This window comes from Sebastes fasciatus, chromosome 1 (assembly GCF_043250625.1).
Source record: "Sebastes fasciatus isolate fSebFas1 chromosome 1, fSebFas1.pri, whole genome shotgun sequence".
In the NCBI taxonomy this organism is placed as follows: domain Eukaryota; kingdom Metazoa; phylum Chordata; class Actinopteri; order Perciformes; family Sebastidae; genus Sebastes; species Sebastes fasciatus.
The window spans coordinates 16,743,827-16,767,393 of record NC_133795.1 but is presented as its reverse complement, the minus strand read 5'-3'; the positions used below and the strand labels follow the sequence as shown (position 1 = coordinate 16,767,393).

Here is a 23,567-nt window from a genome sequence, read left to right as displayed (position 1 = left end):
AGAGGGGAAATTTACAGACTATGACCAGCTTAGGGAATGGAACCCATAGTCCAGGTAGGAGAGTTAAAACACTTCAGCAAATGTCCATAAATCAACCAAAATTTTGTCAAATTACTGTTGAAAAGGTCCAGAACGAACTTCATTATTTGACCCAAGTGAAGAACAAAACCTACATTTCACACATTACACACACAATCATGTTATATAGGTAAAATAAAAACTTGGTGCTTCAAAAATATTTTTAATGAGTACAAAATGTATTTCATATATCATCATTAAAAAGAGGTCTCAAAACATAAAAACTCCAAACAAACGCATTTGTTCTACAAAAAAAAAGCTTTGTTCATTTCAAAATGTAAACAAAAAAATATAGCTTGTAATCTGTTCATTTCTGTTAGTGTTTTCAACACTCAGTGCTATTATTTCTGGAAATGCCCCAAATCATAGGCCTGAATACAAGACATAACATCAGCCTGTAACAGACAGCAAAGCTGTGAGAAAGTCACACATGTTGGGTTTTTGAGACTGTGTCATAGGCTACAGTATTTACATGGCTTCTGATTTGCATTTTGGGTCCTTCATGAATAAAGTCTCAGAGGGAAGTTTGTGAGATTTAAAATGTTCTTCATGTAGGCACTGCTTTAGGCTTCAGATACATCCTGCTGTGCCAGTAGTCTGGATTGTCAAAAGATCTGTCGCCAGCTGCAGGTTGCCCGAGCCCGACTCCAGCTCGCACTTTAACATACGCTTCCTCGCCCTCCCTCTGCAGGTTGTGGTACACCACAACATCTCCAGGCCGCAGGGTAGCCATGGAGTCCATGTCCTCATACTCATACGCCTCACCCTCGTCCCTTCCCTCTATCTTCAGCTCCTTCCTGTCTTGAAGAGCTTGACGCAGCTTCGGCTGTCTGTTTGTGTAGTGATAGTTACTGTCCTCCACATATTCATCCTCCTCCTCCTCCTCCTCCTCCTCCACCTCTCTGCCCATCCTTGCTGGTTTCGGAGGAGGAGGAGGAGGAGGAGGGTCGGGCGTTGGAGGGCTTTCATCTTTTTCACTAGCCCGGATGTCCATGTATTCATATTCAACTTCATTAGATCCCTGCTGCTCTGAATCGGAGTTGTGATTGCTCCTCGTGTGACCTGATGCGGTGTCACCTGAGCATGCTGTCGCTTGTGACGATACAGAGGAGGTGCGCTTCTTGTTCGGCGGCTTCAGCCAGTGGCTGCTGTTCCTGGGCATCTGCTTGTTCATGTACTCATATTCTTCCTCATCTGGGTCATCCAGGAGGCCCGACGAATGAGAAAGGCGCATCCTGCCAGGAGCGACTCGAGATGAGGAAAGTAGGGTATCTGAAAAAAAAAGAAAAAATTGATCAAATTAGGTTTGCGTTAGAATAATGATGGTTTTGACACAGCAGAACTAACCCAGGCATGTAGACCCATTTTCCAGGTTGACAATATCATTTCAATAGACAACAAATATGAATGATGTTGTCACCTCTCTCTGGGCTGTCTCCAGGAAGCACGTATCCATTCTGGTCCTCTTCCTCCATCTCTGGTGATGGAGTCTCTGGTGGCCCGCCGGACAAGCTGTCCCTCTGCGACAGGTAAGCGCTGTCCTCACGATGACGTCGTCTCTTCGGGCTCCCCGGCAGAGAAAAGTCCTCGCTCATCTCCAGCTCCACTGCCTCCGAGCTCTCAGACAAAGTGCGGGCTGAATTTAGGCGAGAGCGCGACTGCCACATGGCCTACACAAGACAACACAAACAGACCTGCATTAGTAAAATGGCAAGAGTAGGAATTTGCAGTAGGATGATGTTGATAATATCTTAGTTTGACTTAATTATGCTCAGTTATAGATACTGAATGCACATCATCCTTGCCAACCCTCCCAATTTCCCCGGAGACTCCCGTTTTTCATTGCCTTCTCTCAGTTTCCTGCCGGGTTCACAATTCTCCCGTGTTTCTCCTGATTTATGGCAAATTTTATCTTAACCTGTTTCTGGCACTGTACAGCGTCTTTAACCTCTACTGTTTCCACACGGACAACAATAGAGCTACACATCACAGCGTGCTGCACCCAAAGTGGGGCTTTGCTCGACGTAGCGAAAAGCTGTCATGGTGTGACAATTCTTTCCTGAGAATTAAAGTTAAAATATTTAACATAAATTTTTTTAAAGGTAAAAATGCTGTTGCAGTGTACTTATTATTTTGTTATTTTCATTCTTTTAAAAATTATTTTCTGAAACGCAAATTTTTCTGGGGGACGACCCTCATACCCACAATTCGGTTTTGAAACCCTCCCAATTTTTAAGGTCTCAAGGTTGACACGTATGATGTACATACAAAAATACAAAACAGTTTAAGTGGCTTTCGCCATAAAAGTCTGCTTTAGCTACCTGTCCTGGGTTGTCAAAACCTGGGGTCATAGGCAGGTAACCAGCCACGTTTGATGGAGTGATAATCACCTACAAGAAAGGACAAGAGTGAGATTTAGATGCAGGAGGTGACAGAAAAGACATTTCCAGATATAAACTGTCCATGAAATTGACAGGAAGAGGCGTCTCTTACTCTGGGATTGTCTATCCTGGAGATGCGACTGAGGCTCTTGGCTGGAGACATGTAGTGGGGGGCTGGAGTCAGACTATCTACCACCACCTCCTCCTCCTGGTCCACCATCTCAATGTCTAGCTCATCCATGTCGTCCAGGTCTGCACTCCGCTGGGCGAGTTCATCCGGGGCTGGGTCCTGTTGGCTGCAGTCCTCCTGGTGGAAAGAGGTGAGACATAAATTAGCATATTGCATGTATGCTTATGATAAACAATAAACAATAAAATAAAAATAACTTTTCTGTCCACAGTTAAAAAACAAGTACTGTACAAATTTGGTGTCTACTGATAAACACAGAGCCTTTCTTACTTTGATCACCAGGTAGCGAGGCGGGTCTCTGGCCATTCTGGTAAATTCATTCGCCAGCTCTTTGAATGTTGGACGGACATTCTCATCAATCATCCAACCTGGAAGTTAAAAATAAGAGCCATAGTTTCATTTCTATTGAATTAATGCACAATAAAAAGCATCTGAATCGAATGAATATGTAGTTAAATATAAACAAAACTTAGAGTGTGCAGCCATGCTAGCAGCTCTGTGAGGCCGTACTTAGGCACATCGAGCGATGCTTTGAGCTAAATGTTAACGTCACCATGCCAACATGCTGACCATAGACTGTATATAAAGATGGACGACATGACAGCTCTCCAAAAGTGAATCCTAAACATCTTGGTGTCTGGCTGCAGTATAGGTTATAAAGCCCTCCTCCTCAATGTTAGCTGACGGGACATAGGCCAAACTAAAACGTCAAAGTACACGTCAAATACATTTTTCCCAAAGATGGTTTCTGTCATTTTAGGTAGTTATTATCACGCTGATGTATGTTCAAGTGTTATTTTGGTTTTAATTAATTATTTGATACTATATAAAGGGGGGTGAGACGCCATGATTGACAGCTGTGAGTCTCTATCGCTGACAAGCTGTGGCCGTGCTCAGCTCGCGATTGGTTCGGGCGGTTGTTTGGGTGGGTGACCCAGATACGGCGGCTCCAGACTCTGGCTCCAAATGACGTAAAAATCTCAACACGGCAGCTCCCGTATCCCGGATATTTTGGCTTCACTTCTGTACAGCGGGAGGAAGTGGAGACACGTCGTCCATCTATATATACAGTCTATGATGCTGACGCTAAGCAGCAGCTCATGTTTACCATGTTCACCATCTTAGTGCTAACATCAACATTAGCTCTAAACACAAAGTCAAAAGTGTCATTAGTCATTATGTGTCATTAGTTTTGCAGGTATTTGGCCATAAACCAAAGTATTATACATATTCAATTTTGACCTGATGATGGCACTAGATGAAAAGTCAGAGGATCACTTTTCGATCGCTTTTACATTTCATCCTGAGGGGGACATGAATGTCCAATGAATGACCACATTTCATGGCAAGCCATCTAATAGTTTTTCAGGACATTTCACTAAAAGTAAAAAATGGACGTCATGGTGGCACAAGAGGAAAAGTCGGGGAACCACCAAAGCCATTAGGATTCATCCTCTGGGGATGATGAATGTACAAAACGTCAGAGCAATCTGAATCTATCCAATAGTTGATGAGGTATTTCAGTCTGAATCATCTGCTGGCATGGCTAAAAATCAAATGCTTGTATTACTGCTATTAATTTGTAGTTCAGACCAGATGCTAAAGAAGGATATAAGACAGGTACTCACACTTGACCATGACCATGTAGACATCAATGGTGCAAATTTGTGGCTGGGAAAGACGCTCGCCCTTTTCTAGCAGATCAGGAACTTCTTGTGGACGCATCGCAGTGTACGGCTCTGCCCCGTTGGACATCATCTCCCATACCGTCACACCTAAATGTAGGTGACAGGTTTAGTGTGGCATGAAACATCCACACCTCCACTACTGTTCATAAACACTCAATATTACGAATTATTTATTAGCTGGGACTTGTAAGCTGGTTTAAACTCACCGTAACTCCAGACATCGCTCTGATGTGTGTATCTGCGAAACAAGATGCTCTCCAAGGACATCCATTTGATTGGTGTCTAAAGACATAAACAGAGAGAGTCTCTATTGATTACTTCAGTAAAAACGACAGAATAAGTGTTCAGTGAATGTGAGCAAACAGGAGCAGAGTGCAAAATAAATTAAAACGCTCTCTTGATGAACTTTGATCATATTAATGATATCTTTACTGTCGTGTTACGGACCTTGACCTCATTGTAAAAGTACTTCTTGTCATCAGGGTAAAGTAGGTCTGCAACGCCGTAGTCTGAGATCTGGGCGGTGTAATTATTCTTCAGCAGCACATTTCTGGCGGCCAGGTTCCTGTGGACCATCCTGTTCTCCTCCAGGTAATACATACCCTGATGAGAAAGGACAAGAATGCCTTTGAGTACTTGGGATAGACCAAACAGTGTTCTACACAAACAAACAAATAAAAAAGTTTGGTCCTTTACCTTTGCGATTTGAACACACCAGTTGAGCAGCCTTTGCGGGCTGAGTTTGTTCTTGCAGTTCTTGACGTGCTCCAGCAGGGAGCCCTGGCCGCTGAGCTGGGTGACGATCTGCAGGCTGGCACCGGGGCAGATACCCAGAGTCCTGACTACGTTAATGTGGTCCATGCTGCCAATGGTCATCATGTGCTGCAGTGACCATTTAGAGTAAATCATTATGAGTTTTAATGGAATACTCCACTGAAAATCTTACTTTAAGTGTCAAATATTCACTTCTTGTAGGCTCTGAAAAGTTGGTAGATTGCTTCTTCGTTGAGGTGAAGTTTCGACAGTGAAGGGGAAGATTAAACATCAAAATGTCCATATAAACCTGTAACATTTCTCATGATCCTGCAACATAATAGACTCCTCTGTATGTTCAATGTATTGCAAATAAATAATCCTCATATCGCCATTAAATGTAGCTATGTTGTGGAGAAAATGAGTACTTGAAACATACTTCACATACAGCAGAGAAGTGCTGCAGGAGTGAATAGACAAGTTTCTTTAGATAAGTTTAGGCATGTTATTATTATTTTGTTTTTGCATGACTTCCATGGACCCAAGTAGCAAGCTATAAACCTTTTAAGCCTACCATCAGTGAGTATATGACACAGAAAAGATATTATCCTTTTAGTCATGTTTTCTTACATCTGTCAGCTGATGGAAGGTCTGCCGTCCATTGCGATCATGAATTGTCTTTATGGCCACAGGAAGCTTCACTGTATCGCCCTCAGGGATCCAAATTCCCTGTGAGGTAAAGAAAGAAAAGAAAATAGAGACAGATTCATAATTTGTTGAATGAATATCAAATGTCTAAGAGGAGGATTGTATAGATCACAATCATCGTTACCTTATGGACTGATCCAAACACTCCGTTACCCAGCAGCTTGATCTTACGCAGCTCTGTTGGCTTCAGGATCCGAGCGTGGACTTGAGCTCCTTTCTCTCCAGGATCCAGAGGCTCAAAACTCTGCAGGCACACAGATCGTGTGTTAAAAACAAATTGTAACCGAAGCATAACAGCATTCATGAGGACCTCAGACTCTGACTGACCTGTCCGCTCTCCATGTATCTCCTCATGGCTCGCTTGCGACGGATGGCGAGACCTCGGCGGTACAGGACGGTCAGCACGAAAATAGAGAAGGAAGCGAAGAGAAGGGCGATCACTCCCAGTACGATGGCTGTGGTCGCTTGTCTGATCACAGAAGAGGAGGAAGAAGAGATGACATGATAATAAATAAAAATGTCTAAACTATTTAAAATATAATAATAATAATAATAATAATAATAATAACTTTATTTGTAGAGCACTTTTCATACAAGAAATGCAGCTAAAAGTGCTTAACAAAAAAAAAGAAAAGAAAATTGCAACACATACAGACAAGGGCAGAAAGGCGATAAAATAGAATGAAAATAAAATTAGACAATAAGTGGACAGCAGATGCTAAAATACATTACTGAAATTAAAACAGAGATCATTGATAAAAATAAGAGAATTTGTGTAAAAAAGTTAAAATACATAATAAGAAATAGAATGACAATATTAAAACAACAGACAGTCTGCAATGTAGGCCGGTCCCAAACCATGAAGAGCTTTAAAAACAAGTAAAAGAACCTTAAAATCTCTTCTAAAAGATACTGGGAGCCAATGAAGTGAAGCTAAAACTCGGGTAATATAATCTCTCCTCCTTGTTTTGGTTAAAAGTCTAGCAGCACAGTTCTGAATAAGTTAAAATTTTCAAACGACTGTTTCGGAAGACCAGTAAAAAGAGCATTGCAACAGTCTAATCTATTTGAAATAAAAGCATGAATATGTTTTTCAGCATCTTTATAGGATAGGAACGGCCGTACTTTAGTAATGTTTCTAAGGTGATAAAAAGCTATTTTGGAAAATATGTCAGATTGAGAGAAGCAACTTACCCAGAAATGTACCGGGCTGACACCACACAGTCTTTAATTCCTGGGCCGTAGCACCTGAACACAGAAAAGAGGTGGATTTGAAACAAACACAAACAGACGTATGAATACAGACAGAGAGAGAGAGAAAGACTGCACATATATCTCACCCTTGGGTGCAGTTGATGTGGCACGGTTCACAGCGGCCTTCCTTGTTGGGGTATTTAAAGATGACCTCTTCCCCTCCCATCACGCCCTCAGGACACGAGGAGACACAGTGAGGACCGTCCTTCAGGCTGGTGCACACTATGCACTGATCTGCTCCCTTAAAAGACAGAGGGAAAGTTTAGTTGACAGACAAATACAAAGCACACAGAAAATGTTTAAAAGTCAGTGGCAATATGGAGTATAAATGAAGCTTATGCGTAAATTCAGTCAGGAAGACTAGGGCGGCAATCTCATTCATTCTGGTTCTTTCTCTCATGGGAAATTACTATGTCAGCTGATTATGGGCGTCTCTCTTTTCACTGACCAATCAGATCTTGCCATATCTCCCTAAACCAAGGGTGCCCAAACTTTTCCCTTGGAGGGCCAAAACTGGAACTCAATGGAGGGCCACGGGCCAAAATTAAACACCTATTGTATTGTATTATTAAGATGCAAAATGGTACTAGGATCCCAAGTTCCCTTAATTGAATATGTTTTACATAGTTAGCCCTTTAAAACCCACCTGCTGAATACAATTGGGCTCATTTATGCAATTTATGCATTTCCAAGACTGTTTATGGACCCCAGTATGTAGAAATATTAAAATACACTATTTTTAGAATAGTCAAAAATAACACATGTATACTGCATTCAAAGAACTGCATGTTTTCCCCAAAACTGCATAGGATTATTATAAAGTGGGCATGTCTATAAAGGGGAGACTCGTTGGTACCCATAGAACCCATTTTCAGTCACATATCTTGAGGTCAGAGGTCAAGGGTCCCCTTGACCAATGGCCAAGCCAGTTTTTTCCCACCAACATTTAGCCCAACTTTAGAGTGTTAGCCTCCTTCCTGACAAGCTAATATGACATGATATGGTACTAATGGAGTCCTTAGGTTTTCTAGTTTCATATGATGCCACTATCTTCTAACCATAAACCCGAGCCTGGTACGGCCTCCAAAAGACAGTAAAGTCGGTTGGGTCTTTTAATAAAAAAAAAAGAATTTGCTAACATCTGGCGGGCCAAATCAAACCTGATGGCGGGCCAACTTTGGCCCTAAACCAATCACATCGTTGCTGTCAAAAGTTTAAAAAACGTTCTCCCTTATGCTGTTTTCAGTGTCAGTATTCAGCACAAACTGATGCGACCCTCCACCCCCCCCCATCACCTCCAGATTCATCACATCAGAGTAATCCTGCTCCACTTCATTCATCGGATCTGCATCAATCTTCACTACCACCATCACCAGTGTCTAGACCCAGGGGAATAATCCTAATCCAACTACGGCATCACTTCCCCCTTTGCTATGCCACATTGGGTCTAAATCGCCAAAGACTGTTACTATTCATAAATTTGTGCACTTTGTAATAAATCACCATTCAATTCATACGAGTCTCTCCTGATTGAATTATCACTAAGTGGCAGCAACGCACCCAAAACTATTACAATTTAATTGTTGAGCTTTGAGAACTTGTTTTGTGAATATTACTGTAAAGCAGCGCAGCTTTTCAGCCTGTTGTTTGGCAACAGTTAATATGCGAATAGAGAAAATCATACCGGTCCTGTGCAGGTCTGCTTCCCCTCCTGGACTTTACACTCGGAGTGGCATGGCATACACTCCCTTGATGCAGAAGCAAACTCTCGCCTCTCCCTGTGTTCAGAACAAAAAGTAAATCACAATCTTTCAACAGACTGCAGATAAGATTGAAACACTTGGGACGGCTACGCCACAGCAAACATTACTCATATTAAGACTAACACTGTGAATGTTATTACTCATATTACTAGTTTTTCTTTTGTAAAGACTCACCCAGTTAAGAACATGCAGTCTGGCACGCACGTTCCTCCTCTGCTGTATTTGTTGCAGGACACACACTGGTTTGGCCCCGGGGCCCAGCAGCCGCCATCAGAGGAGCACAGGGGGTCGCACACATGACCCTCGCTTTCTACACACACACAACAGAACAAAAAACACTGTATCATCATAACACCTGACAAGGGAGGCAGTTAAAAGTGACCCACCCTCACTCACCACACTGGTCTCTGGGTCTGTTCTGCTTCATGTCGATGCGCTTATGGCGTCGGTGCGTGCCAGAGGCGCTGGTCAAGATGCGCGTCCAGTTAACAGTGTTATGGTAGCAGAGCTTCTTGTTTCCTGTGATGTAAATGCCCCCGTCGTTTATGTTTCGCAGCGAGCGCAACCCCAGTGAGGTCAGAGATTGGATCCTCATCACCAGAAGAGAGTAGCCCCTGAAATAATAAATAGTGAATAAATGTGAGAAGAATGAATAGTTGTGATTGTGTTTGTAATACTATGGAAGCAAAGAAATTGCTTTATAATTTGAATTTTATGGGCAACTGAGTATTTTACTTTGAAAACCATTTTTCTGAATTTGTGAGATTATAAATCCTGTGAATTTCTCAGAAGGTAATTTAAAGTTTTGCAATTTAAAAAAAAATAACATGGTGTTAAGTATATTTTTTAAGGTTCACAAATTCAGACAAACAAAATACACATTTCAAATATTAGGGGTTTCCATCTGAACTTCTACTGGATCATATCAATGACAGAACATAAACTGACACAGGTCTGATATTTGTGTGTTATGTGTTCTTTGTTTGTTGTTTTGTTTGTGTTGTTTTGTTTTTGATGAGTAATAAATGATAATTTTTTTATTTGTTTAAATAGGGGAGGACTCTGAATAAGCCTCCCAGGCTTCCTTCCTCTTCTGCACTGAAATTATTGTTTTTCTTATTGTATGTACTTTGTATCCAAATAATTGTGCAAATAAACTGAAGTAAACTGGTATTTAAATTTAAAAATGATGTAAGTAGTCAGAAGGGATTCAATTTTACAATAGTTAGTACAATAGTTTCTTCGCTTCCATAAAATACAACCCGACTCTCAGATTACAACATTTTGCAGCCAAATACCATCAATTTTCATCAGAAAGAGCATGCAAGAAAACCATGTGAAGTCATTAAAGAGTTGCACCCACCACCAACTCAATCACACAATCCCAGTACTGAATATGCCCTGTAAGGATAATATAATATCTAAACCAAGGAAAATGATTTTAAACCAAGATGCTGTGCATGAAGAGGCGGATACAGGCAGGCTTGTGAAATATATACTGTACCTTCTAGAGCTCACTCCTCTACATGGGGTAAACATGAGGTATAACAAGGGAACAAAGAGATACAAGACGATCAGATTGATGCCGGTGAAGGTTCAGTGAAGGACACAACAACATGATAATAACATGACGATGAGTCAACAAGACAAACGAAAACAATGACAGAACAAAGAGAGATAAAAACAACTACGTCTCACTTGTAAAGTGTTCTGCCCTGAATTGTTTGGAGGTTGGAGAAGACTGACAGGTCTGACATGTTTTCGGGCCATGACTGGATGCTGAGGATGTCTGAAAATAAAGACATAGTGTTCCAGAGGCATTAACCATACTGCAAAACACTGTGACGTAAAAGCAAAAGTACACTGACAGTTTCAACAAACACGCACCTGTGATCTCCCTCACAGTGTTGAAGATTTTCAGTTTCTCTGGATCGAGGGCTGGTATTTTGTTGTAGTCATCACTTTGAGCAGAAACAAAAAGATGAAAAAATAAAGGCCTGTTGCAAAAAGCATCCACGAAGCACCGATGAAAATACATATTGACCTACTAAATACAGTAAAAGCTCAGGTGTATGTTATAAAAACTAATGGCAAATAGTACAAGTTTACCCTTTGATCCCAGTCACCAGGAAGTGCAGACTGCCCTGGATCTTAGTGCAGTTTATGAAACTGTCGATGTTTAGAGCATCTACAGTCTGTCCTTTGACAATACTTCCTGTGCCATGGCAAACTGGGAGGAAGATGAAGAAGAGGAAGAGGAAATGTTAAGAACATATGAAAACATTTACAACTAGGGTTGTCACCGGGCGGCTGTGGCTCAGAGGGTAGTCCTGTACTGTCTTAAATACCTTTTGGACAGGGGCCTCCACAGGGTTCACATCTTTTCACTCCGTTTTTCTCCACCTCCTTTTTATCAGATGGGCAACTGCTCACACATGAGCTGCCACCCACCACAAAATTAGCTGTAAAAGAGAAACAAAAAATGGCTCAAATAAGTGACTTAAATGACACTTAACCAAAAATATACATGAGCGCTAAGATACAAGTAGTATTTTACGACAGCTGACGCTTTACGAACAACTTTGAATGCTGAACAAAATCTTGTGTTAACATAAAAATAACTGCATTGATGCTATGGGTAGAACAGCCACTACATATAGACTGTGAGTCTGTGTGAATATGTGGGTATAAAGCAGCGTGTGTGGGGACTCACGGGGGCACTGGGCCACACAGTTGGTGCCATACTGGTACTTGGCGTTGGGGTTGGGCTCCATTTTGAATGTGTGCTTGTTGTAGATGATGGTCTGGGGACACAGAGGCACGCAGGCGCCCGAGTTGTTGAAGTTCCTGCAAGCCTGTAAAACATCACATACAGACAGCATAGTCAGCAACACAGCTTATAGATATGTTTTGTGTGCTTATGTCAGTTTTCACAGCACCCATCTTGACTTGTCATAGTAGGAAAAGCACAGGTGTGTCTAATAACATTAACAATGGCTCTGTTGTCTTCAAATAAGTACGTCATGACTGAGTGACAGTGAGCCAATGTGCACGATACCAGGACCCTGAAACTCATTGATTTTATTATTTACCCCAGTGCTTTTCCTGCTGTGACATGTCAAAATGTCTTCTGTGTTAAAATGCCTATTGAAGCAGCAGACTCACAAAGCAGTCTGTATCCAGGGGTCCAGTGCAGCCTCCGGCACACTCAATGTGACAACACTCGCTCGGGTTTCTACCAAAGCATCGGCCGTTACACTGAGCGGCGCACACAGTCTTTGTCACTGAAAGAGAGGTTGAGAGTTAATTTGTTAATCTATTACAGCCAAACTTTTAGCCAGGCACCCCTTCAGAGTGATTGCACCCTCCATGCCCACTCATACAACATCCATAAATGTGCACATTTTTCAGCTAGAAAATGACACCATGGTTATCTGTTATAGAAATGTATTTTAAAGGGACTGTTTGTAAGAATCAAAAATGTTTGTTAACAGCGACACCTGTGGCCGTTAAGTCAACGAAAGTCAGCGTCCTGTTGCTCGGGCTTGCGCTTGTGCTCGCTCTACATAGACATGAACGAGCATCGCTCAAAACAGTGAGGCGACGCACGTCAGCTAAAAGCACAATATCACTCTATATTTCAGCTGCTTGGCAGTAATGTTAGCTGACCAGACGAAGGTCTCTCCATGAATCACTGCTGATCCTAATGTTGGCTTTTCCTGCCTCAGCCTCCCGACCGCAGTCAGAAGGAACAGGGGAGAGACCGGAGTTTTGGTCAGAGACGATAACTTTTCTCGCTGCGGAGCCCCGTCACTTCACAAGACACGGGAAACCTCTGTTGGTCTGGAGGAGCTGCAGCATTTATTTCTGCACAAATGTCCACTGTACATTCACTAGATATTCTCAGAGCTAAACTAACTCTTCTGCAGTGTGTAGTGTGCGCGCATGCACATGATAGTGGAGCGAAAGAGCGAGAATGAGCGCGGTGTGTGAGTGAAGGTAAGCAGGCAGAGGAGCAGAGGAGCAGCGGAGCAGAGTACAGCAGAGACTCCAGCCTTGGAGACCAAAGCTATGGTCTCCCCCGCGACCTCCGACCGCGGCCAACATTGTTTGACAGACGGGCTTCACTATATAGAACTTTGCGGTTTTGGCGCTTCCGTGTAGTTTGTGTTGGAGTCTTGTCTGAACAGCGTAGCCACGCGGGAGCGCGCATGGGACACCGACCCTCAATGATTTATACGTGTAAGAAGTTACAAACAGTCCCTTTAAATGATGCAACAAATCAAACAAGACTGATGTACAATATGTGACATACAGTATATGAACTAACATTAATATTAGTAAAGTAATAAGTAGGTAAAGTAAGCAAAATAATACTGGCCTCAGGAAAAAAAACCCAGAAATCTGCAGTTTCAGGGCATGGTCACATGCACAAATGCAGGCGAGTGACCATCGCCTGCCAAGGCGATATCTGCTGAAAGTTCACTGAAGTTGAACTGCATTTCAAATGCAAAGATGCAAATTTGCTTCGCCATCAGAAGCAAATGTTTTTTCACCTCTGCACTCGTATAGAATGGAAGTGAACGGGAGGCGAATGTTAATTTTGCGCATGTGTGACTGTGCCTTAAGATATGTTGCTACGTGGATATGTATGTTACTATGACAACTGATTAATTAACAAGGTTTTTGGTGATTTCAGTGTTTATTTCTTATTTCTTATGTTTTAATGTTTGAAAACTTCTAGTTAAAAAAATGAAGTTTATGTAAATGTTGCCTAATTTTTTTTGTGGTGAAACATTATTGAATATGTTCAATAAGAAATGGAAATCTACAAATCTTGCTGCACCCTTAGCTCATCTGTGGCCACAACACCCACTTGGGAACCACAGCATTACAGAACTGAGTTGATGCATGTGAAATAAAGGGATGCTGATGTCACTCACAGATCTGGCACGTGTCATTTCCTGGACCCCAACATGGAAGGTCTCCACATGCTTCGTTACAAGGCTCTGAGACACAAATGGATTATCAGTGAATGCATTTTTACATTTTAAAGCAGACCAAACAAGGGCCAGTTGCATAAGACTAGTCTTTGCTTTAGATTATCAGGTTAGACTAGTCTAATTAGTACTACAAAAAGCCTGTCTGTTGCATAAATAAGTTAGCCACCTCTCTCCTAGGTGAGAGCTTTGTTGCTATGGCAACAATATGTTAGAAGGTCAGCTATTTCAACCGTCTATCCATAACTTTTTTGGATTCTTGTTCCATATTCTTGAATTGTTTTTTGATGGATTGGACTGATGGATTTATGCTTTCCTGATATTTTCTCCCATACTTGCTGCGATGTCGTTGTTGCATCTGCCATTTTTCTCTTCTGTGAGGTGTCTTATTTCACCCATAATGCATTGCTCAACAGGCTATCAGTCTTACATTAGTCACTCATAGGGAGGTTTTATGCAACAGGTCAATTTAAGTGTCTATAGCAAGTCTGACTCAAAGTTATATTTAAGACAAAGACTAGGTCTATTTTTATGCAACTGGCAAAAGTCTGACGTTTAAATGGAAGGTAATTGATGCTCGTATGTGTAATTATCATCCATTCCACTCACTTTCAGGCCCATTGCCCTCAATCATTACTTGAGTTTTCGCATCCTTCACTATGTCCTGCCAGTTCACCTGCTGGGCGTAGCTCAGGAACTTATTCTGGATGATCTTGACTCCTCCCTCCAGTATCTCTGTGGGCAGCACACAGACATTTAAATGGGGAAAGACAATTAGCAAGACAAGCCCGAACGGGCCCCATGACTCATCCTTTACTACTGCTCATACGAACTCAGTATAATGTGCTCATGTTACACTGGCAGTTGAGACATTCCAGGGACTTCACATCACTGCGACTATACACATCGCTGCTCGCCGACGACCAGTACTCTGAAGGTGTGGCTGCACTGTGTGGGTGTGGGAGCTCCAACAGTAACCGAGTGTCACATCCTTATCTGCTCCACTCCAGCCTCCCACACTTAAACACACTAACGGACTTCCTGTGTACCTGTGAGGTGTGTCAGGCCCAGTTCTTGCAGGCCATGCTGCCCTTCCTTCTGATAGTTGACCATCACAGCCAAAGCGTACTGGTCCTCGTACAGCATGGTGCCTCTGATGACGCGCAGGTCGTCCAGAGGCAGGCGGGTGAACTCATTGACGGCGAACAGGATGTAGCCTGTCACTTCCCTGATAGACTGCAGGGTTAAAAAGTAACGGGAAAGAGAAATTAAAGTAAATACAGGTGTTCAGAAAAACACCTACTGACCTTTCTCTGATTTTGTTAGTCATAGGGATTGTTATCACAACCTGGCAGCGGGAGGGTGTTTTGCTTGGGTTGTCATTAGTCACCATGACTAATATATCACCATGATTGATTTAGAAAATGACTTGGAGGGGGACATAAATGAGCTCATTCTGCATTTGAGACATCCTCCACTATGTAGACGTGAAAAACAGCTCAGACGTGGGATGTGTTTTTGGCATCAGGTTTATCCATATCCTTGTCTAGACTAGCCACCATGCAGTTTTTCTCAGTGACACATACCCTGTAGCTCTGTGAAAGTACTGCCAGTAACATGCTCTCTCTGTAAGTGTGTGGTGATGCCTCCGTGTGTTCAAAGCCTCACCTGCAGGAAGGAGAAGTCTCTGGTGTGCTCCATCATGGTAATCTCAAGGTTGCCCATCACAATCTCACAGCCAGTGTACCTCTCTTTCATCAGGTTGTACTGGATCTCTGAATTTCCCGTTGTGCTCAGAATATTCTGGGTGCCGGTACAAACGGCCACTGGAACAGTAAAGAATGAACTCTTGTTAATGTCAATATGTTTAGATTAGATACACAGATTTAAAAGGATAGGTCTGATGATATTTTAAAATGTTCCTATTGTTAACAAATCCCATGTAAAGACCAAAACAAACAATGAATTGATCCTTTTTCACAAGTGTTGTCATATCCAAAGCCTGATTAGGCTTATTCCTCCACTGCTGTCCAAAACATATTCAGTTGATCCCACACACTGTCCTGCTGCTGTAAATACTCACTAGCACACCAAATATATATTAATCCACAGCTGAAAATAGTCCCTAACAAATACATCATTTACGCGATCATCAGTGCCTGCCGAGCATTTATAGAGAATGATGTAGACTTTTATAAAAAGTAAAGTATATAGAGAGCCGAAGTGAAACCACAACTTGTTCCGGCAGTAAGAAAACCTCATTCAAAATCCCACTGACATTTGTAACAACGATATTAACTAAAAATCCAGCTCTGGAACAAGTCTGAAATACAGTATGTCGTGTGGCTCATTTCATGTCTGTCATGGACTGTAGTTGGTCTTTTCATGGTATTTGTTATCAATAAGAATAATATAGAATAACAACAACTTTATCCTTTGATAATATTATTTCACTCATTGCATTTTACAGACAATTTCATAGTATCATCACTCATCATATGCATCTTTGCCCAATAGGAAGGAAGAGGTAGAGTACCACAAAAGCCAAAAAGAAAAATGTTCACTGCAAAACAAATAAAAGTAGTCTGTTAAATCATTTATGAGGGAACAGCGTATAAGCCCTTATAAAGACTGTTTTATGCCACTTACTACAAACAACTGTGTCCGGCTTGCACAATATCAATGAATGTACTGTAACAGTGTGAAACAAGCTGAGGATTGTACACAGGGCATGTCCCTCTCTGAGACAAACATACGAAGCCTTGTTTATGGTCTGTGGGAGTCCACCATTCAGCGTCACTTGAAGGCTGCTTTGCTATTCAAATGTCAGACGGGAGAGGAGCAGCAGAGAGAAAATGGAAGGACAGAGAATTAACCATGCCTGTTGATCTCAATATACAAACACATACTTGTGTAATGTACACATTGTGACAAACACAATATGTCCACATACTTTTGGTCTGGTGTTGTTTTTGTCAATGGTCTGGGAACCTCAGTTCCTCTGAAGGGAAAACTTAAAGCTTCAGCATACGATGATATTTCAAATAATAGTGCACTTCCCGAAGTGAAAGTTTGGAGAAGATCTGATTCAACATGAAAACGAATCCCCGCACAAAGCAAGATCCATAAAGAAATGTTTCTCCCAGTTTGGTGTGGAAGAGCTTGACTGGCCTGCACCCATCCAACACATCTGAGATGAATTGGAAATCCGCCTCATCTCCCAACATCCGTCCTCGACCTCACTAATGCTCTTGTAGCTGAATGGGAGCAAATCACTGCAACCGGGCTCCAACATCTTGTGGCAAGCCTTCCCAGAAAAGCAGAGGCTTTTACAGCAGCACATGAATCCCCCAATGTTCAACAATCATACATTCAAATACGTTTGCCCACGAAGTGTAAAGAGTAAAGTGTAAATCTGCACTTATGACATTACTCATACTCTGCCAACGAAAAACACATTTCTCACTTCCAATGATGACGATAATTTTGGCATTATTCGTCAAGATTTTGTGATATTAAATTTAATTTCTAGCGCTCATAGCATTGTAAAATTCAAATTTAAAAAAAGCAACAGAAACATATCTGTGCATAACATATATTTTTCTAGGGATGCACCTATACCGATACTGGATCGATATCGGCCCAATACTGACTCAAATAGCTGGATCGGATATCGGTGACAATGGAGCCGATCTATTCAATGCAATTCTATGTTTATATACTATATATATTATATACTGGAATTTTAATTCCTGTTTAAGTTCTGACCAATGCTGCTGCATTAAAAAGGTTTACACTTGAATTGTAATTCCTGTTAATTTTGAAGGTTTTTTTCCAAGTTGCTGGTGCACAATTTCTTATTTTGATAAAAGAACAATTGAATAAATGTATATCTACGTATTTATTTGTCACCCTTTGTTTTAAAAAGTTAGGAAAGCAATGTTTAAGTCCAGCCTGATGTTGCCTTACACATAAAAGAATGATCCCAGTCACTTCCACACAGTGAGGCATACAGCTTATTAATTAAACACTGGTATCGGATCGGTACTCAGTATCAGCTGATACCCAAAGACCAGGTATTGCTATCGGGACTGAAAAGGCAGATTGTGCATCCCTAATTTTTACAGTATGAACAGTTGTTCCAAGGTTCCAATGAAAAGTATTTGTGTGGATTATCCAGAGTAATTAGGACACTGTTTCTGTATTTTTTTAAAATGCAATTTTGAATCCTTTGAGCACCACAAACAAAATCCCACTCATCTCCATTTCATTGGGGTGGTCGCAGAAATATAAAAGACTAATGTCTCAAAACCTAAGCGAATAAAACAAAAACTATCTGTATGGCCGGATATCACTAGATGCAATAGTGATTTTTAAATTGTTCCTCTTATTTGGATGAACTGACTTCACCTCTGTCTAAGCATAATCATGAACCAGTTAACTCTTGTTGACTTGTTATTGGTTTTTGATGAACTCAGTGACGATCTAAGGAATGTTTTTGTTACACTCAGGTCACACACATGAAGTACGCTCGACAGACTCACAAACACATTCCTTCTACTTACATCAGAGTCAAAATGGAGCCCGGTAGAACAACAGGATCAACAAGGACATAAAAAGGCTAATGATTATTAACCTCACAAAGCACAGCAGGGGCGTCAAAGCACAGTGCGTGTGTGTGTGTGTGCGTGTAAGAGAGACGCATGCACCGAGCACGTCCTACGTCCATAAAGTCCTGATAAGAGTCCCTTTATTGTGTGTTTCTGAGAACATCGGGTTCACAGGAAGTGGCTCTGTAGCAAATTATATTAAAGGATCGGTCCACGCAAATCACAAAAACACATATTTCAATCCTGAATTGTGTTTAGATAGAAAGTTTTGGTCTCATCTAGTTTGCGGAAATCCTGCAACACAACAGAAGTGAATGGAATTTTGTTTATGCAACACAAGGCTTTCCTTCCAGAAATAATATCTAGTGACATCTGTGGATTACCAAGAATAACCAGAACATTGTTTCCGGGAGGACACATTGCTTTTGATTTCTTTAAATGTCATTTTTCAAATTTTGAGCAACATAAACACAATTCATGTTCAGTGTTATTGGAGTGGAGGCAGGAGGCTAAGAGGCCGATATCTTAATAATGTGTCCTGGTTTTGTGTCAGCGTGGCTAGTGGGATCTCCACTCATTTAACAGACTAAGCTCAATTTACTCGTCAGGAGGAGAAGCCTACTACTCAGCCTGTGAAAGCAGGCTAAAACATCTTAAAACTGGAGGCATGGAGTTTGACAGACAGGACAGACAGGGTCTAATGGTGCATGCATGCAATGTCTAAAAGAACGGGAAGAACAGGAAAACTTCCAGTTGTTCCAACTTGGGAGCTTTCCTGCATTATTCCAAGATGGCTATATATATACACTGTATATATATATATATATATATATAGTTTTAATGTTAGTTAATGTCAAACTATTCATATAATATATTATTTAGATGCAACTGCAATGGTGGCTTTGCAGATATTTTCCACCAGTTTGTTCTTTTCACGAGTGGGAGACATCGGAGCTGTCAGAGATTACTCATAATTATGATCTTTACAATATAACATAAACGCAGTTTAACAAAAGACTCTAATGAGTTGCATTAAGAGAAGTGTTTTAGGAGCTTGACCCATACAAGGCTCTGACCTCTGCTGTAGACCTATCCATTTTGACTAGACTTTATCTTTTTAAATATATTTCTTGCAAGTTAATCAACTTTATGCAAGTGATGTCACTGGAGCACTCCTTTAATGCCACAGGGCATGATCTCTTTAACATTCACAACTATGCATGCTGTAGCACGGGCCAATATATTAGATTCCCCAGCTTGCTCCATATCAGGGTTATCACATTGAGTTGCAATGACTAATTTGCTTTCAGGAACTGTTGCTCATTAAAAGCTGTTCAATTGAAACAATATCAGTTTATGAGCTGCTCAAGGGTGAAGCTCTTTATCTACCCCACCTTAGTTAAGCTATCGGTGGATGACTTGTTGCTGTTGACTCTACACCGTTTCAATTGCCTGTTGGGAAATACTTGTGAACATCTGCGCACGAACGTTCAAGAACCTTCCACGCGCGGCAGTATGTACAGTATGCATACAGTTCAAGCACAACCCACTCGAGAGGAGGACAAACCAGTATGTACACATGCAGTACAGTATGTGACAAAATGGTATGTCAGCCGTTATAGAAATCGCAACAGGCTGAGTGGGTTTTTTCTGTCAAAAGAGGACTTTCAGTGTTGGCAGATTGATGATGGAGAAAAAAGAAACAGGGTGGAGGGTTTAGAGTCAATACACACACATTAACACACACACATGCACACAATGGCCCTATTTTGAAAGAGTGCAAATCAAGTGTCGTAGTGCATCAAGATGTGCAGCCAAGCCTCTATCTGTCTGCAAGGACACTTTACTCTCTCTCTCTCTCTGTGTGTGTGTGTGTCTCCTCACTCTTTACAGCCTTCTCACTTATTCCATAACTATCATATACAGCACATGAACTCAAAGCAAAATGGTCTCATTGTCCTCGGCACTAAAGTGTAACCTAACACAGGACGAAAACACAACACAGATCAGGTTCAGCTGTATGATTTTCATCTACTACCAGGGTTTCAAAAAAAAGAGAAGGAGAGAAAGAAAAGAGGGAGGAGGAGATAAACAAGCTCAATAAAGCGGTTGAGACGATGACTGACGTAAACAGAAACTTGGCACAGGATGGGCCAGAGATTACTGCATACCTCACAAGTGAGCGCGCAGCACGCACGCTCGCAAAGCACAAAGACAGACACCTGAGCACATGAACTATTTAATTCGTGGTGCATTCAATGGTTCACAGCCAGAGGTTGTGTAGATATGAACGTGCTTTAAACTTTAGTGAACAGACTGAGGCCGTCCCAGAGAGTTGCTTAACATCCAACCAACAGGAGCGGCAGCATATTTGCTTTTTGACACATCGGTTATTTGGATGTCACACCTGTAAAAAATACACAGCAGAACAGTAGAAGTACAGAAGCAATTTAAAGAGGCACCACCTGTTGTTGTTTTCTTGAAATATATAGTCCCCTCTGATACACATAACACATATTTAACATCTGAGACATTAAACTGACGTATTTGCACTAATGCGTCATGATGTCATTTTTTGGAATCAAATTTCACTTCCTGTTGGCACAACAACTGTATCTGAAAATGAAAGTGCTACAAGTTGGCAACACCTGTACTGTTTATTTATAACATGTTGTTGTAATGTGAGTCCCTCTTGTGCTTTATATGTAAAAAGCATTTTCTCTAAATAATAATCAACCCAATGCTTCTTGCAGAAAAGAGCAGTAAGGATCTAAAATGAGAACTGTCTTAACATAAAAAGACACCCTAAATGCCCCCCAACACATGGCAAAACTGGTTCTTCTATTATGGTTGACCAGTTAACCTCATGTATTACAACTGATATGTTCATATAAAGTTTGGCGGACAGGTCGACCTTACAGCAACATAACAGCAACCTCTTTCATAATAATTGCCTCGTTACTGCACAACAAAATCCTGTTCAACAACTGGCTTAAATGGCACGATGATGAGAGAAAATGCTGCTTTGACACCAATATATATATATATATATATATATATATATAGAGATATAGATGTATATATATTTAATCTGAAATTCCTGAAAATGCCTTTAGTTTATTTCTAAGGACTTGAGTAACTGTGAACAAACATGTTTCATCAGGTTTGCATCAATGCTCCTCTTCAATATAAATAATGTGTTATTAAACATTCACAAAGCTAACATGGTTTAGTGTATTGTACATTGTTGTGGATTTAAGAGCGTATTTACTGCATTATTGCAGAATCTCTTCCAAACAATCAAATGTTCCCTCTCATGTGACCAAACTGTATTTTTCCATACTAGTGTGTTTGTTGTTTTAGTGTTCAGTTCAGGTGCCAGAGGCTACTCTGTCACCTGACCATCAGCTGCCTAAAGATTGATGATCACATTTGTTTTTCTCAATCTCAGAGCGCCACTCGACTCACCTGCAGCCAGGTGACGGCAACAACAGCCCGAGGTCAAAGTTCACAGTCTCGCTATGCGGTTCAAATCACAACACCTGTCTCTGCCTCAAACACATCGCTATACGCTCAGTGGTGAAAAGTAACTGAGTACATTTACTTGAGTGCTGCACTCAAGGACAGTTTTGATGTACTTTAGGATTTCCTTATGTCATTTTCATTATATTTCAGAGAGAAGTGTTGCACTTTTTACTTCACTACATTTATTTGAGTCATAGCTCACACACTTTAATAGGCTACTCTATCAAAAAGTACGCACAACTACAAGCCAAGCATGTAGGCCTATAAGGCAAGAATACTTAATTATACTTTTCTTAAGTATATGTCGATCAAAAGATTAAGCACAAGTAGGCCTATAAGCCAAGTATACTTGTCTTATCAGTATAAACCAAGTATACTTAGACTTTTCTATATACTTATCAGTATAAACCAAGTATACTTAGACTGTTCTGTATACTTGTCAGTGTGAGCCAGGTATATTTATGTATACTTTTGTTAGGTATATCTCTGATAAGTACATAAGAAGTCATTTGAAAGTATACTCTCTTACTTTAAATTTCAAAGATGTATGCTAATTTCACACTTGAATAAACTTATTTTTGGTAAGGTGTTAGCAACTAGAGATGTTAATGCTAATGTAGCCTCATTTTACTCCTTAAAGCAGCACTTTTGTTTGTGAACTAATAAATCTGAATACCTCTCCCAGCACCACTGACTATACTGAGAACATGTGGATTAAAACACATCAGAGAAAGTTTTTTTTTTTTTCTTTCTGCATTACAGGGAAAGATCTTTTGGGCTGACTGTGGTCGTCAGTCAACAGGCGGTGTAAGGTTGGGCTCCTCTGTCGCAAAGCCTTGAAACAATTGAGACAAACATGATAAAGCACACACACAGAGTCGTGGGAGAGGTGCAGCAGCAGGTGACTCACAGCAAACACGTTTGACGTGTGCGGAACAGGTTCTCTAGTGCGGTTTGTGAGGCAGGACAGGTGTTTTACAAAGCAGCAGCCTAGTAAACAACTCTAATCCAGGTGTTCACATGGGATTTGTCAAACATATTCTGGGATATTTGAGTATAAAAAAGTGTTGATTGTGTGTTAATGTGTGTGTTTGAACCCACCTTCTTGTGTCTGTGCTCTGCAGAGTTTGAGAGCACACAGCAGCAGGACGCACAGCACCTGCAGCAGCTTCCTCACAGGGGCGGTCATCCTCACTCTAATGTCCAAGCTTGGTGTCCTTTTTAAACAAACATTGCCATCACAATTAATAAGAAGAATTTTGTCCTTTTCTCATCAAAAAAATCCATATATTTCAATCCGAGAGAGTCCATTTAGAAACAAGAGTTAATCCAGATTGTCTTCCTTATTCCGTTCCTTCGCTTTCTTCTAGTATTCAAATGATGAAGAAGTAAATCCGCCCTGTAGTGAAAACCTGTTTGTGTTTTCTCTGTTTGACATTTAACTGAGTGGTAACTTTACAAGTGAATCCGCCCGCTCCGTGAGAGGAATCACTGAAGCTCTGTGATTGGAGTGCAGCGTGCAGCCAATCAGCGGCCGGAGCGTCTGTTCCTCTGCACTGATTTATGTGGGAGGTTCCTGTCTGCAGACTGCAGCCACGAGACTTCTTACTAAACCTG

The 23,567-nt window shown here is 41.1% G+C and overlaps 1 protein-coding gene across 2 annotated transcripts; it reads right to left on the bottom strand.

Moving 5' to 3' along the window:
* Positions 1-228: 228 nt before the first annotated feature.
* Positions 229-23,402, bottom strand: erbb3a (erb-b2 receptor tyrosine kinase 3a). 2 transcript variants are annotated; one of them, XM_074633879.1, is made up of 29 exons: positions 23,052-23,402; positions 15,484-15,641; positions 14,865-15,051; positions 14,425-14,550; positions 13,759-13,824; positions 11,981-12,099; positions 11,529-11,670; positions 11,164-11,277; positions 10,925-11,045; positions 10,703-10,776; positions 10,514-10,604; positions 10,320-10,337; positions 9,212-9,429; positions 8,990-9,125; positions 8,737-8,830; positions 7,139-7,293; positions 6,993-7,046; positions 6,126-6,267; positions 5,923-6,042; positions 5,721-5,819; positions 5,034-5,219; positions 4,785-4,940; positions 4,544-4,619; positions 4,278-4,424; positions 2,920-3,017; positions 2,572-2,766; positions 2,400-2,468; positions 1,499-1,748; positions 229-1,350 (listed from the first exon to the last, which is right to left on the bottom strand). In XM_074633879.1, exons 1-29 carry the CDS (start codon positions 23,137-23,139, stop codon positions 626-628), a joined length of 4,224 nt encoding a protein of 1,407 aa, XP_074489980.1. In that variant the 5' UTR covers positions 23,140-23,402; the 3' UTR covers positions 229-625. The 2 variants fall into 2 exon arrangements, with proteins under 2 accessions (XP_074489980.1, XP_074489990.1); XM_074633889.1 differs by lacking the exon at positions 10,320-10,337.
* Positions 23,403-23,567: the final 165 nt, after the last annotated feature.

Coding starts and splice junctions, on each gene's coding strand:
- erbb3a (XM_074633879.1), bottom strand. CDS start 23,139: ATGACCGCCCCTGTGAGGAAGCTGCTGCAGGTGCTGTGCGTCCTGCTG. Junction 11,046..11,163: donor TGGAGGCCCCTGTCCAAAAG/GTATTTAAGACA, acceptor TCTTCCTCCCAG/TTTGCCATGGCACAGGAAGT. Junction 9,126..9,211: donor CAGACCCAGAGACCAGTGTG/GTGAGTGAGGGT, acceptor GTGTGTGTGTAG/AAAGCGAGGGTCATGTGTGC.